Source organism: Podarcis pityusensis (assembly GCF_964106645.2).
Source record: "Podarcis pityusensis genome assembly, chromosome: 16".
In the NCBI taxonomy this organism is placed as follows: Eukaryota; Metazoa; Chordata; class Lepidosauria; order Squamata; family Lacertidae; genus Podarcis; species Podarcis pityusensis.
The window spans coordinates 29,557,655-29,572,092 of record NC_138041.1 but is presented as its reverse complement, the minus strand read 5'-3'; the positions used below and the strand labels follow the sequence as shown (position 1 = coordinate 29,572,092).

The window sequence follows — 14,438 nt, the reverse complement described above, 5'->3', positions numbered from 1 at the left end:
TCAATATTTACTTAGCAGACTGTTAGGATAATATTTCACTGCATTTTTCTAGGCAACGACCAAGAGAAGCCACTCTAACCAACTGAGCTCTCCAGACTGAGTTGATATTGCTGAATAATAATATTGTTACTAAATAAGAAACAGGAGTCAAGCCTTTTTTAAAAATAAAATAAAAAAGTCGTTTTGTTCTTCTCTCTTTTGCACAGGCGACAATTATTTCAAAAGCACTGGGTGGGTAGGGAAAGTGTTTTTCCCCCCCTTGCCCAACTATCCCCTAACCAGCCTTTCCCCGCCACTCTTAACCCCCCCCCTTCAATGGCGGAGCCTCAGCCAAACTGCCGCAAACGGGAGCCGGAAGTCTTCTCTAAGTGAACCGCTGGAGCTTTTACCTCTTTGACTTCGACTGCGTCTTGGCTTGCGGACGGTGGCGCGGCCGGGTCAATCCGTCACAAAGCCCCGCCTCTTTACGGAGAGGGAGGGAGGGATGGACGGAGCGGGGAGCAGCATGGCTGACAGCGATACCTGGAGGGTAAGCGGGGGCGGGGGGATTAATGTGGGGCTCAGAATAGGAAAGCTGCTTTAAAAAGCCTTCAAGAGCGGCAGTTGTGTGTAAGCCTTTTATAAAGGCCCCTCAAAAGACTGCTCTGTTGTGGCAGAAGGTGTGCAGGCTGCGGAATTCCTTGGGCCTAATGCAGGTATATGAGTCGAATAGGTCCCTTATAAAGCCATCCAGGTGTTCTGGGACTACAACTCCCATCATCCCTTGCTAGCTGGGATGATGGGAGTTGTAGTTCAACAACAACTGGGGCTGAAAAGAGCTGGTTTAGAGCAGTGTTTCTCCAGCTGCTTTTGGACTACAATTCCCATTATTATTATTATTATTATTATTATTATTCCCCACCCATCTGTCTGGATTTCCCCAGCCACTCTGGACGGCTTACAACATACAGTGGTACCTCAGGTTACAGACGCTTCAGGTTACAGACTCCACTAACCTAGAAATAGTACCTCAGGTTAAGAACTTTGCTTCAGGATGAGAACAGAAGTCGCATGGCAGCAGCGCAAGGCCCCATTAGCTAAAGTGGTACCTCAGGTTAAGAACAGTTTCAGGTTAAGAACGGACCTCCAGAACAAATTAAGTTCTTAACCCGAGTTACCACTGTATTTGAAAACATAATAAAAACAGCAATCCTTAAAAACTTCCCTAAACAGGGCATGCCTTCAGATGTCTTCTAAAAGTCAGATCGTTGTTTATTTCCTTGACATCGGAAGGGAGAATGTTCCACAGGGCGGGCGCCACTACTGAGAAGGCCCTCTGCCTGGCTCCCTGTAACCTCACTTCTTGCAGTAAGGGAACCGCCAGAAGACCCTTGGCAGAGGACCTTAGTGTCTCAGCTGAACGATGGGGGTGGAGACGCTCCTTGAGGTATACTGGGCTGAGGCCGTTAAGGGCTTTAAAGGTCAGCACCAACACTTTGAACTGTGCTCAGAAATGTATTGGGAGTCAATGAAGATCCTTTAGGACCTGTGTTATATGGTCTCGGTGGCCACTCCCAGTCACCAGTCTAGCTGCCACATTCTGGATTAGTTGTTGTTTCCGGGTCACCTTCAAAGATAGCCCAGTGTAGAGCGCATTGCAGTAGTCCAAGCGGGAGATAACCAGAGCATGCACCACACTGGCGAGACAGTCTGCGGGCAGGTAGGGTCTCAGCCTGCATATCAGATGGAGCTGGTAGACAGCTGCTGTGGACACAGAATTGACCTGCGCCTCCATGGACAGCTGTGAGTCCAGTGACTCCCAGGGTGCGCACCTGATCTTTCAGGGGCATGATTACCCCGTTCAGGACCAGGGGTCTGTCCCCTGTCCCCAAGAACAGTACTTCTTGTCTTGTCAGGATTCAACATCAATCTGTTAGCTGCCACCCCCCCACCAACCACTTCAGACACTCACACAGGACCTTCACTGCCTCCACTGGTTCTGATTTGAAGGAGAGGTAGAGCTGGGTATCATCAGCAAACTGATGAACACCCAGCCCAAACCCCCTGGTTATCTCTCCCAGCAGCTTCATGTAGATGTTAAAAAGCATGGGGAAGAGGACAGAAGCCTGAGGCACCCCACAAGTGTGGGGCCCAGGGGTCCAAACACTCACCCCCCCAACACCACTTTCTGGACATGGCACAGGAGGAAGGAGCGGTACCACTGTATAACAGTGTGCCCAGCTCCCAGCTCCTTCAGACAGTCCTTAAGGATGTCATGATCAATGATTTCAAAGGCCGCTGAGAGATCCAGCAGGACCAGGGAACAGCTTTCACCTCAGTCTCTGGCCTGCCAGAGATAATCAACCATTGTGATCAAGGCAGTTTCAGTCCCATGATGAGTCCTGAATCCTGATTGGAAGGGATCCAAATGGGCCGCATCCTCCAGGCGTGTCTGGAGTTGTTTAACAACCCCGTGCTCAATCACCTTGCCCAAGAATGGAAGATTTGAGACTGGGTGATAGTTGGCCATGATGGCTAGGTCCAAAGTTGTTTTTTTAAGAAGCGGTTTAATAACTGCCTCTTTCAGCAGGTCTGGGAAGGCACCTGGAACAGAAGAGCACTTTGTTGCAGTTTCTATGGTCCTCTCTGCCCTGTAGACGAGTGTTGATTCCTTGCTTATACATTTTGTGTGTATGTTTGGCAGCCCCCACGAGCCTGCAATGACTACTGGTCTGAATGGAAACATTGCAAGAGCATCCCAAATCTGTTCCATTACTACTATACCTATGGGGAGGCGCCTTCCTGTAAGCAGTGGAAGAGAGATTATGAGAACTGCAAAGCATGGGAGAAGACGAAAAGTTCAGAGGCTAAGGTATGCCAAGGGACAAAGCGCGGGTTTGTAGCAATGGAAAAATCCATTCATAGAAAGCTGCCTCTTACTGTCTCAACCATCGATGTACAGTGGTACCTCAGGTTACATACGCTTCAGGTTACATACACTTCAGGTTACATACTCCGCTAACCCAGAAATAGTGCTTCAGGTTAAGAACTGTGCTTCAGGTTGAGAACAGAAATCGTGCTCCGGCGGCACAGCAGCAGCAGGAGGCCCCATTAGCTAAAGTGGTGCTTCAGGTTAAGAACAGTTTCAGGTTAAGTACGGACCTCCGGAACGAATTAAGTACTTAACCCGAGGTACCACTGTATCTAGCTCAGACTAGTCTTCCGTAGGGTGGGCAGATTTCAGATGTGTCAGATCTATGTTGCTTTTCTTTACTGTAACCTCAGGATTGACCAACTAGAGCCAGGTGCAGATAACACACCATCAAAACTAAATAACAGAGTGGCTCAAAACAGTGGTTTGCCTGCTGCTCTCAAACAATGGTTCAACTCAATCCCACACAGAGTAAGTAAAGAGAAATTGATGAGCATAGAGTGGGCGTATTTCTTAATGCCATTGGGTCTATTCTGAGTAGGACTGGCATTGGATGCCGTCTATCATGTGGTTCGTAACAATGGTGAGTACAAACTGGTTTTGTAATACAGGCATCCCCTAATTTGCACTGGGGTTGCATTTTGGGTCATTGCATGCAACAGTGTAGTGCAAACCCACCCCATCCAGGTTACATCCTTTTCCGGGTCTGACCAGGCGTGCGCATGCCTGGAATGCATGCAAAAAGGTCGTTATAAATAAAAAAAATCCTTCCAGTAGCACCTTTAAGACCAACTAAGTTAGTTCTTGGTATGAGCTTTCGTGTGCAAGCACACTTCTTCAGATACACTGAAACAGAAGTTGCCAGATCCTTCTATATAGTGAGAAGGTGGGGAGGGGTATTACTCAGAAGGGTGGTGGGAATGGGAGATGGGCAGATAGCTGGGATGAGCCTGCTGACGACTCTTAACGACTGTAATGGGTCTTACAGGAAAAGGCAAGGGGTGAGAAGGTGAGAAATGGCTTAGTCATGTATAATGGGATAAGAATCCAATGTCTTTGTTCAAACCAGGTTTCTCCATGGTTTTAAGTTTGGTAATGAGTTGCAATTCAGCAGCTTCTCTTTCCAGTCTATTTCTGAAATTCCTTTGTAGTAAAACAGCTACTTTGAGATCTTGTATAGAATGTCCTGGGAGATTAAAGTGTTCTCCTACTGGTTTCTCTGTTTTGTGATTCTTGATGTCAGATTTATGTCCATTTATTCTTTGGCGTAAGGTTTGGCCTGTTTGTCCAATATAGAGAGCTGAAGGACACTGTTGGCATTTGATGCCATACACAATGTTAGATGATGAGCAATTGAATAGTCCCGAGATGGTATGTGTGATGTTGTTGGGGCCAGTAATGGTGTTGTCCGGGTGTATGTGGCAGCAAAGTTGGCATCTGGGTTGGATCTGGCAACTTCTGTTTCAGTGTATCTGAAGAAGTGTGCTTGCACACGAAAGCTCATACCAAGAACTAACTTAGTTGGTCTTAAAGGTGCTACTGGAAGGATTTTTTTTATTTTGACTATGGCAGACCAACACGGCTACCTATCTGAAAAAGGTCGTTGTCTGTATGTCCTAACCTAAGCACAACAGAAATGCTAAATATATTTGGTTCACTGTATCCCGTGTTATCCATCCTCAGCGCAGACTCATTGAAGTTTAACAGACATAATGAACTTGGATTAATTTCCGTGGCTGTACTGAAGTGAATAGATTAGGTGCGAGGAACCTTTGGCTCCCCAATGTTGCTGAACAACTCCCATCAGCCCCAGCAAGCATGGGCAATGCCCAGGTATGATAGGAGTTGTAGTCCAGCAAGATCTGGAGGGCCAAAGCTCACCCACACCTGCAGAACTAGCTGGATACAACCCTTATTTTCAATACCAGAACTACTTTTGCACACAATCTCACGTCTTGTTGCCTCCAAGTTTGCTTTATTGTAGCAGCATAATTTTTTTATCAACTATTATTGTTGTTTATTAGTTCCTTTATATACCACTAAATTGCCAAGGCAGCTTCTAAGCGGTTTACAAGTATAAAATCACTAACCAAAATTGTGTTTTTGTTGTTACTATGGGGAGTCAGAACCCCTTACTGATCTACCAATAACCTAGATATTTAACCAGTAGATTCCCCCATCCCATCGACCATAAGCCCACCCTTGATGTACATCAACAGTGATTGGCAGCTGCTCCCCACCGTTTCACATAGGTGCTTTTCCCTAACCCTTACCTGGAGGTGCTGAGGATTGAACCTGGGACATTTTGCAGACACATCCTTCCCTTAATACCGAGGGACATAGAAAGCTGCCTTACACTGAGTGAGACCATGGGTCCATCAGTCAGTACTGTCTACACTGGCAGCAGCTCCAGTATTCCAGTCTTTCCCAGTCCTATCTGGAGGTTGAAGCTGGGACCTTCTGCACCCAAAGCAGGTGTTCTACCAGTGAGCCATGACCTACAAGATAGTTCAGTTGGTAGAGCATGAGACTCTTGATCTCAGTGTTATGGATTCACATCCCATTTTGGTCTCCTACATTGCAGGGGGTTGGAGTAGATGACGCTTGTGGCCCCTTCAACTCTACGATTCTAAGATTGCAGACAAAGCTTTCTTTTACCAGCTGGGACCACTGGCCTGCCTGGGTCAGGAACGCCTACCCTGAGATGCCTATCCAGCTCTCCAGGATTTCACAGTTGTTTCAAGCCCTACCTGGAGACCCCAGGTGGAACCCGAGATCTTCTGTTCTGCATAGCACCATGCTCACTGAGGGCATTGTATGAATAATAGTTAACATTATTGTTGATTCTGCCTTTTTCCAGGACTCCCTATGCAAGAGCGAAAGAGAGCGGGTTATGGAGAAACAGAAGCATGCTCCGGTGTGGAACTTGAGGAAAGGTCCTCCCGTAAGCTGGTATCTGCCTCTGGATGAAGACAAACCCAAATGATGAGGCCCTGGAATACCAGGTGTTGGACTTCTGGGTGATGCCTTCTATGGAATCCTAACACTGTGCTGTATAGAAGAGTTCTCAGCCATAAACCCATGCTCACAGCAACCATATACTTCACTATAGTGGTGCTCGATATATTTTTAAAAGTACAATCTGTTCTGAACTATTTAGTAAACAGTGTGTTAAAGGGATAATTTTGGGGAGATAACCCTGTTACAAGTCCCCATACTCGCTAGTTAAGAGGTATATTGTCTCCGAACGTGAAAGTACCATTTAACTGTCACGGCTAACGGGCTTTATTTAATGTTGTGAGCTGTCCTATGGCACCCTGTTTTCCCTCGTGCAACAATGTTCTAAACAGTACTGTCAGAATACCACTGACTTTCAGGACAGGGCTACAGTGAACACAATCCTGTAGATTTGTTCACGACGAGTGGAGGTGGTTTAGAAGTTCTTGTGTACAGTCAAACCTCGGCTCCCAAACACCTTCTTTTTGGAACATTTTGGCTCCCGAAAGCTGAAAACCTGGAAGTAACTGCTCCAGTTTTTGGAAGCTGAATGGCTTCCGGGGAATTTTTTTCTTTTCTCTCCATTGACTTTGCTGACCGCCCCTTGATCCCTGGTTGTTGGAACGTTTCGGAAGTCGAACGGTCTTCTGGAACGGATTACGTTCGACAACCGAGGTTTGACTGTACTACAAATACAGCACATACGTTCTGAATATGTGATAAAGCCGGGGCTGCTAACCTGGTCCTGTGGGACCTGGGGAAGACCTTCAATTGGCACCCAGACATGAGCCGCAGACTCGTGAGTTTTCATTTTTTGCACTTGATCTTAGCCAAAAGGCAGAGAAGCGATGTGAGTTTTCATTTTTTGAAAGGTCTCTAGCCTTCCCATGGGACGCGGGTGGCGCTGTGGGTTAAACTGCAGAGCCTAGGACTTGCCGATCAGAAGGTTGGCAGTTCGAATCCTCACAACAGGGTGAGCTCCCGTTGCTTGGTCCCTGCTCCTGCCAACCTAGCAGTTCGAAAGCATGTCAAAGTGCAAGTAGATAAATAGGTACCGCTCTGGCGGGAAGGTAAACGGTGTTTCCATGCGCTGCTTTGGTTCGCCAGAAGCGGCTTAGTCATGCTGACCACATGACCCAGAAGCTGTACACCGGCTCCCTCGGCCAATAAAGCGAGATGAGCGCCACAACCCCAGAGTCGGCCACGACTGGACCTAATGGTCAGGGGTCCCTTTACCTTTACCTAGCCTTCCCATGAAGCAAAATGTGCAGAAATCCTTCCAAGGGATTTTTGTGAAATGGGGGAGCCTGGTTGTTACTTCCTGTCTGTGTTTTTAGACAATGAGTGGCCAGAGCTGTGATTGGTGTGTGAGTTGTTTGAACCCCAAGTGATAGGAATCCCAAGGCCCTAAGGAGCTGCTGTTTCCCTCTTGCCCTTAATGCGCTGTTGCCGCTTATTTTCTACTTAACATACAAGAGGTGGGTTAAGCCTCTTCTCGTAGGAAATACGATTATGGGGAAAGCTTCACCAATATATGCCTACCATGTGTTATGCCACCCTCCCGTGGCAGCTGTTTGGGGTCTGGTGTCCCCAGCACACTCTCAAAATTCAAAACGGTTGGTAACCCCATGGGATGTACAATCTTCCGACCTCTCCATCTTTGCAATTCCCAGAGTCCTTGTTGTGGGGTGCGGCCCTACCCACTAGGGCTCGAGAGGGGTTCCTACGAGAAGCAGGAAAGAACCCTTCCTTCCTCCTCCTCCTCGCATAGCTTTACTTAGAATGTAGACCCAATAACATATCCTAGCTGAACACATTCTGTCCAAGCTGGTGCTCAGAGCAAAGGTGGCTAGCCAATCAATTTCCATCAGCCCCAAACAGCATAACCAACAGTGAGGAACGATGGGAGTTGTACTCCACACAACAGCTGGCAGACCAGAAGTTGGCTACTAATCAGGAAAAAATGGTGGAAAAAATCATCATAAAAATGTTGTTTATGTCACATATTCTTTGCACAAAGAGAGAAGGATAGTGGATGTCTAGAATGTACCCTATTCTAAAAGGGAGGCTTGCTCTTGTGATGTGTTCTATTCGTTTCTGGTAATTCAGAAGTAATGAATGACCACACATTGTTCATGCCATTGTGTTTTGCATTTGCTGAATCTTCCAGTAGTTCCTTGGCAACGTTTCCGAATCACTGTGTATATACTTTGGTGACGTCGACACATTTTCCTTCGGGAGCCTCATACTTAGGCAGCGGCGGTGAGTGCATAAGCTCCTGTCTCTCAAAAGGGAACAGACCATCGTCTCGCTGAATTGCTGCCTCGTACAGTTCCTCCGATTCAAGGCGCAGTTCTTTTAACGCTGCTTCCTGGGCATCCACAAGGGATTTGATTATACCTTTCTCCGCCTCGTGCTGCTTTTGCTTGTAAAATGACCACTTCTTCATAAGCAGAGCTCGCCTTTCGCTTTCCTCGGGGGAGAGCGGAGGGGTGTCTCGCACCCTAAAAGAGAAAAACAAAACACAATTTCCAATTAAACTTTTTATTCCTCTAGGCGTAGGCCATGGCATCATTCAGAAGGAGAACAAAAGAAAAAAGAAGAAAGAAAAAACAACAATAACCATAAAAATCGTCGGGCACAGACATACAATAAAACCACGGTCACGGCTACTAAAATTATTTGTTGCATTAAATAGAATAGAATAGCAGAAGATTCTCAGGTAAGATGTGCCAAATTAAATATCTGAATCCCCTTTGCAGCTGACCACCATTTTGTCTAGTCCCTTCCTAAAAAACAAAACCGTTACAACTTGGGGCCAACCAGTTGGAAGATTTTTTTTTTACAAGACCTGCACAAGTTCCTAAGCTGTCAATCCTTGTTTCAGAAGGTGAAACTACGAGTGCTAAAATTTCTTAAGCCAAACTGACATTGAATCTCTGGGAAAGAAGCAATTGCAGCCACACTGTTATGCATGGGAATCACTGACGATTACCTTTTTTCATCTAGAAATCTGAACGGTGTTATAAAGTCTTCAATAGGAATTAGTTCTTGAGGGGCTTTTTGTAATTTTTTTATTTTCTTCCTCAACCGGTCTCTTATGGCTATATCTCTCTTTTGATCCACCTTCTTCTTCTTCCTTGGTTCTGCTCTAATGGGGAGAGAAAAACACTTCAAAGGGTTATTATTATAGGCATGCAATATTATCACTCAGGCCAACTATATACTACATAACCAACAATGACTCTGAACCTTGATGGTTTCGAAAACAGGCTGGACTGAAAACATTTCAACCTATACGTTATATTGCAGGATTGGTGAGCTTGTATCCTTCCAGACATTGGACTACAAATCTCATCATCTCTGCCCACTGGCCATGTTGGATGGTAGTCGGAGTCCAACTACATCTGGAGAGGCAACAGGTTTCCCTTCCCTGTTTTATTTGATCATCCATGAAATACACAGAACTCTTCTTAAATGAACAATGCTACACATGTTTATTTGAAAATAAGTCTTGCCGTATTCAGCTGGGTTGACTCCCAGGTAAAGGTGACTTAAATGTTCGCCTTAGAACCCCCCTGCAATGTAGGAATCTATTTGCCCAACATGGGGCTCAAACCCACAACCCTGAGATTGTCAGACTAGGTCCAGGGAGACCTGGATTCAGTTCCCCACTCAGCTACAAAGCTCACTGGTGACCTTGGGCCAGTCACACTCACTCCCACAGGCTTGTTGTGTACCTATAAGATCGAAGCTGACTTGGGTTTTACCTCATAGGTAGTGCTGCCCTCAGTCCAAGAAGTGAAGACTGCCAGTGGTTCGCTCGACCTTGAACATTCCAGATTAGCTGAGAACTAAGAAATAAGCAATAGTTCGTTCATTCCAATATTTATATAGCACGCAATAGCAAAGATTACAGGCATCACCCAACACCCCATTTAAATCTAGCTCAACCTCCTCTATGCCATCTTTGTGCCCCTGGCGCCCCAATCGTGGGCAACTTCCAGGGACAAACCCAACTGCAAACCCTTCGTCACTTCTGTGATGGTCATTTCTTCTACTCCTGTTTGCAAATGTTTCAAACCAACTTACTGAAGCTAAGGCATATTTGGGCCCATCAGGTCTTTTTTCATTTTTTGTGTAGCATAGCCACTGCGGGCTGGACTGAGCAATGGTGTCTCACCATTTGCCCAGTGCACAGCAATGTCCCAGGAGCAACCTGAGTATTTGAAACTGTCAATAAGTAGTAACTTGGAAGGTGTCACAAGGGTCATCAAGTCCAAGTCCCTGCAATACAGAAAAGAAGGACGCGGGTGGCGCTGTGGTCCAAACCACTGAACATGGGTAGGCAAACTAAGGCCCGGGGCCGGATCCGGCCCAATCGCCTTCTAAATCTGCCTGCGGACAGTCCGGGAATCAGCGTGTTTTTACATGAGTAGAATGTGCCCTTTTATTTAAAATGCACCTCTGGGTTATTTGTGGGGCATAGGAATTCGTTCATTATTATTTTTTCAAAATATAGTCCGCCCCGCCCCCACAAGGTCTGAGGGACAACTGACCGGTCCCCTGCTGAAAAAGTTTGCTGACCCCTGCTCTTGGGCTTGCCGATCGGAAGGTTGGTGGTTCCAATCCTAGTGACGGGGTGAGCTCTCATTGGTCTGTCCCAGCTCCTGCCAATCTAGCAGTTTGAAAGCATGCCAGTGCAAGTAGATAAATAGGTACCACTGCGGCTGGAAGTTAAACAGCGTTTCTGTGTGCTCTGGTTTCCGTCACAGTGTCCCGTTGCACCAGAAGCAGTTTAGTCATGCTGGGCACATGACCCAGAAAAGCTGCCTGTGGACAAACACCGGCTCCCTTGGCCTGAAGCGAGATGAGCGCCGCAGCCCCACAGTCGCCTTTGACTGGACTTAACCATCCAGGGGTCCTTTACCTTTACCTAACTGCAGAAATATTTAGCCTAACATGGGGCTTGAACCCTCAACCCTGAGATCAAGAGCCTCATGCTCTACTGACGGTACTATCCCAGCCTGAATGATTCAGACAATGATCTAAATCTTTTTAAAAAAAACACCACCCTGTTTTAAAAATGCACCTCCATGCCCCAGTGCAGTTTACCCTGCTTGAATGGCTAACCACAGGCCATGGCTACTAATTTTCTTGCAAGGTCAATGTTGGAAAAAGGATGCTGGTCTACACGGATTCTTGGCCTGATATTAGCAGGCACACCTTTTATGTATCTGGATACACACGAGGAAACGTTTTCCTTTTGACAGATGATGGATGGATCAGCCCTCCCATCCTGCCCCCCATCCAGTGCCGGATTTATGTATAAGCTAAACAAACTATAACTTAGGGCCCCACTCTCTTGGAGGCCCCCCAAAAAATTAAACGGGGAAAAAAACCTGGATGAACATTTCCAAAACATAAGATAAAAAACAAATCAAATAAAACCTACATACAGCAACAGTGTTTTGTGTTGTGTAGCCTCCTATGATGTAAGTCAGGCTTCCTCAAACTCGACCTTCCAGATGTTTTTGGCCTACAATTCCCATGATCCCTAGCTAGCAGGAGCAGTGGTCAGGGATGATGGGAACTGTAGTCTCAGAAGATCTGGAGGGCCGAGTTTGAGGAAGCCAGATGTAAGTAATGGGCCCCCAATCATTTTAATAATAATAATAATAATAATAATAATAATAATAATAATAATAATATTTTTTTAATTTATACCCCGCCCTCCCCAGCCAAGGCCGGGCTCAGAGCGGCTTACAAGCAATAATAAAAACAAGTTGAATGATTACAACTTAAAAACAAAATTAAAATACAACATTAAAATATTAAAATATTAAAATGTAGCCTCATCGCAGGAGGAGAAGGAAAGGAAAAAAGAAAGAGAGGGAGGGAATCAAATTGGCTCCAAGCCAAAGGCCAGGCAGAACAACTCTGTCTTACAGGCCCTGCGGAAAGAAATCAGATCCTGCAGGGCCCTGGTCTCATGAGGCAAAGCGTTCCACCAGGCCGGAGCCAGAGTTGAAAAGGCCCTGGCTCTGGTTGAAGCCAATCTAACTTCCTTAGGGCCCGGGACCTCTAGGGTGTTGCTATTTATGGACCTTGAGGCTCTCCGTGGGGCATACCGGGAGAGGCGGTCCCGTAGGTACGAGGTTCCTAGGCCGTGAAGGGCTTTAAAGGTCAAAAGCAGCACCTTAAATCTGACCCTGTACTCTACCGGGAGCCAGTGCAGTTTGAAAAGCACTGGGTGAATATGCTCCCATGGCAAAGACCCCGTGAGGAGCCTCGCAGCATTCTGCACCCTCTGGAGTTTCTGGGACAGCTTCAAGGGCAGCCCCGCGTAGAGCGAATTACAGTAGTCAAGCCTGGAGATGACCGTCGCATGGATCACTGTGGCCAGGTCGGGGCAGGAAAGGTAAGGGACCAACTGCTTGATGCGGCGAAGGTGGAAAAATGTCGCCTTGGCTGTTGCTGTAACTTGCGCCTCCATGGAAAGGGAGGCGTCAAGGATTACACCCAAACTCTTAACGGAAGGCAATGGCACTAAAATGGCACTATTTAAGTTAGAGCTTAATAATTATTTCACTATTAATATACTTCTTAATTGTATTTCACTATTAATATACTTCTTCTTAATTGTATTTCACTATTAATATACTAGGGACGCGGGTGGCACTGTGGGTTAAACCACAGAGCCTAGGGCTTGCCGATCAGAAGGTCAGCGGTTCAAATCCCCACGACAGGGTGAGCTCCCATTGCTCGGTCCCAGCTCCTGCCAACCTAGCCGTTCGAAAGCACGTCAAAGTGCAAGTAGATAAATAGGTACCACTCTGGCGGGAAGATAAATGGTGTTTCCGTGCGCTGCTATGGTTCGCCAGAAGCGGCTTAGTCATGCTGGCCACATGACCCGGAAACTGTACGCTGGCTCCCTCAGCCAATAAAGTGAGATGAGCGCCGCAACCCCAGAGTCAGCCACGACTGGACCTAATGGTCAGGGGTCCCTTTACCTTTACCTATTGATATGCTTCTTCTTAGTTGTATTTCAGTTCAACAATTACTTTGATAAAATACAGATTTTGTTATGTGCAAATGGCTTTAGATACCTATTAGGTCCATAAATTACCATATAGCATATATTCAACACAAAAAAACTACCCTGCCCCCTACCTAAGTAAAGAGCTTCCTGCCCCGCTGCGAAGGAGGCTCAGCGCCCCAGAAGCGACAACCCGGCCCAACATGCCTCTTCCCCGCTCTTCAGCGCAGAGAACCTTCCCAAGTGCAGCAGCGCACCAGGTCTCTCCGTTCCGGAAGGGGGACACTTCCGGCGTTGCACAACGGTCCTGTCGCCATTGAGGTCCTCCCAACACACGAGCCCTGGCACAAAGGTTCCGGGAGGGGGAAACCGACTCGGTTTGGAGTTGTTTTTCGTTAATAAAAGAGCTTTGTGTCTACAGGTTGCCTTCCATTCTTTTATTGGCTGTCCCAGACTTTTGGGGGATTCAGGTTACTGTATATTAATCTAGGGAACAGTAGAAACCCCAGGATCCAATTCTTTAGCTGTTGTTGTATATATGTATTTACTTTGAAGAATCATATCTAGGTACAGATTAATTAAAAAACTTCTTCAGCAGTACAGATATTTGCCATTTTTTAAAAGGCGGTTGCAAAGGTTGGTGAGTGCAACAAGTAACAATGGAACGAAAAAGGCTGTTTGCCACTGACCCCCTCCAAAATAATAATTTTAAAATGTTAGCAAGCAGTGCACAGGGCATCCTCCATAATAACACTTCAGCAAAACTCAGTTACAGTAGGAGACAAGATAAATAAGACCAGGAAAACTGCTTACATGGCAAGATATAAGAGGATAAGATCACAAGTAAGCACAATGTACGTGTTGGGAATGCATTAGTAATACAGATGTTAAGTATTCCTGATTTTTACATAGTATGAGGAAGGGTGTTGTGGATTGTCTTATTTATAACTAATTTTTAAAAAGCTCCAATTTGAAGTTAATTTGTCTGTCTTCGATGTCCCATGTAAAATGCACAATTTGGGGGTTAGTGGCTAATTTTTCTATAAATGCAATATGTCACACTTTGTGGTACCAGTTCTAAGCACATTTGGTGCAGTCCTATCAATATCCACCCAGAAGTTAAAACCCCACTGAGTTGGTGGGACTTACTCCTGTGCATAGCATTGCAGTCTAAATCAATTCCCTTTAAATACTTTTAAGAAAGGTCTGTAATCTTATTTTTAATAGGACAATTTCATATAATGTAAACCGAAAAATGCATTCCACAGTGTTCAATGGGATTAGCTGCCTGGAAAGTCTATATAAGGATTGTAGTCAGTTCATTATATGTTGTAGTCGACTTAGTAAATCTGCATTCATTTGCATATGAGGGGGAACAATATTTGTTGCACATGGGAAAGTAACAGTTCTAAAGCAGAGAGGAGGAACCAACATGATTGGATTGCGACTTTCACCAGGCACAGTCAGCATGCCCAATGGTCAGGGATGATG

General features: G+C 46.0%; 2 protein-coding genes across 2 annotated transcripts; one reads left to right on the top strand and one right to left on the bottom strand.

Moving 5' to 3' along the window:
- Positions 1-381: 381 nt before the first annotated feature.
- LOC308465411 (synaptic plasticity regulator PANTS) lies at positions 382-6,017 on the top strand. Its single transcript, XM_080985404.1, has 3 exons — positions 382-529; positions 2,684-2,851; positions 5,772-6,017. Exons 1-3 carry the CDS (start codon positions 485-487, stop codon positions 5,895-5,897), a joined length of 339 nt encoding a protein of 112 aa, XP_080841530.1. The 5' UTR covers positions 382-484; the 3' UTR covers positions 5,898-6,017.
- Positions 6,018-7,884: 1,867 nt separating this feature from the next.
- MRPL40 (mitochondrial ribosomal protein L40) lies at positions 7,885-13,241 on the bottom strand. The gene is made up of 4 exons (XM_080985379.1): positions 13,082-13,241; positions 9,679-9,762; positions 8,904-9,059; positions 7,885-8,412 (listed from the first exon to the last, which is right to left on the bottom strand). The coding sequence occupies exons 1-4, from the start codon at positions 13,150-13,152 to the stop codon at positions 8,103-8,105; spliced, it is 621 nt and encodes a 206-aa protein (XP_080841505.1). The 5' UTR covers positions 13,153-13,241; the 3' UTR covers positions 7,885-8,102.
- Between the last annotated feature and the right edge of the window lie 1,197 nt (positions 13,242-14,438).

Bases quoted from the DNA above. Each gene is read 5' to 3' on its own strand.
- MRPL40 (XM_080985379.1), bottom strand. From the start codon at position 13,152: ATGTTGGGCCGGGTTGTCGCTTCTGGGGCGCTGAGCCTCCTTCGCAGC. The intron at 9,763-13,081 runs GTAGGGGGCAGG...CTTATTTCTTAG, and splicing joins GCAGGAAGCTCTTTACTTAG to TTCTCAGCTAATCTGGAATG. The intron at 9,060-9,678 runs GTAAAACCCAAG...TCTCCCCATTAG, and splicing joins AGGGCAGCACTACCTATGAG to AGCAGAACCAAGGAAGAAGA.
- LOC308465411 (XM_080985404.1), top strand. From the start codon at position 485: ATGGACGGAGCGGGGAGCAGCATGGCTGACAGCGATACCTGGAGG. The intron at 530-2,683 runs GTAAGCGGGGGC...TATGTTTGGCAG, and splicing joins CTGACAGCGATACCTGGAGG to CCCCCACGAGCCTGCAATGA. The intron at 2,852-5,771 runs GTATGCCAAGGG...GCCTTTTTCCAG, and splicing joins CGAAAAGTTCAGAGGCTAAG to GACTCCCTATGCAAGAGCGA.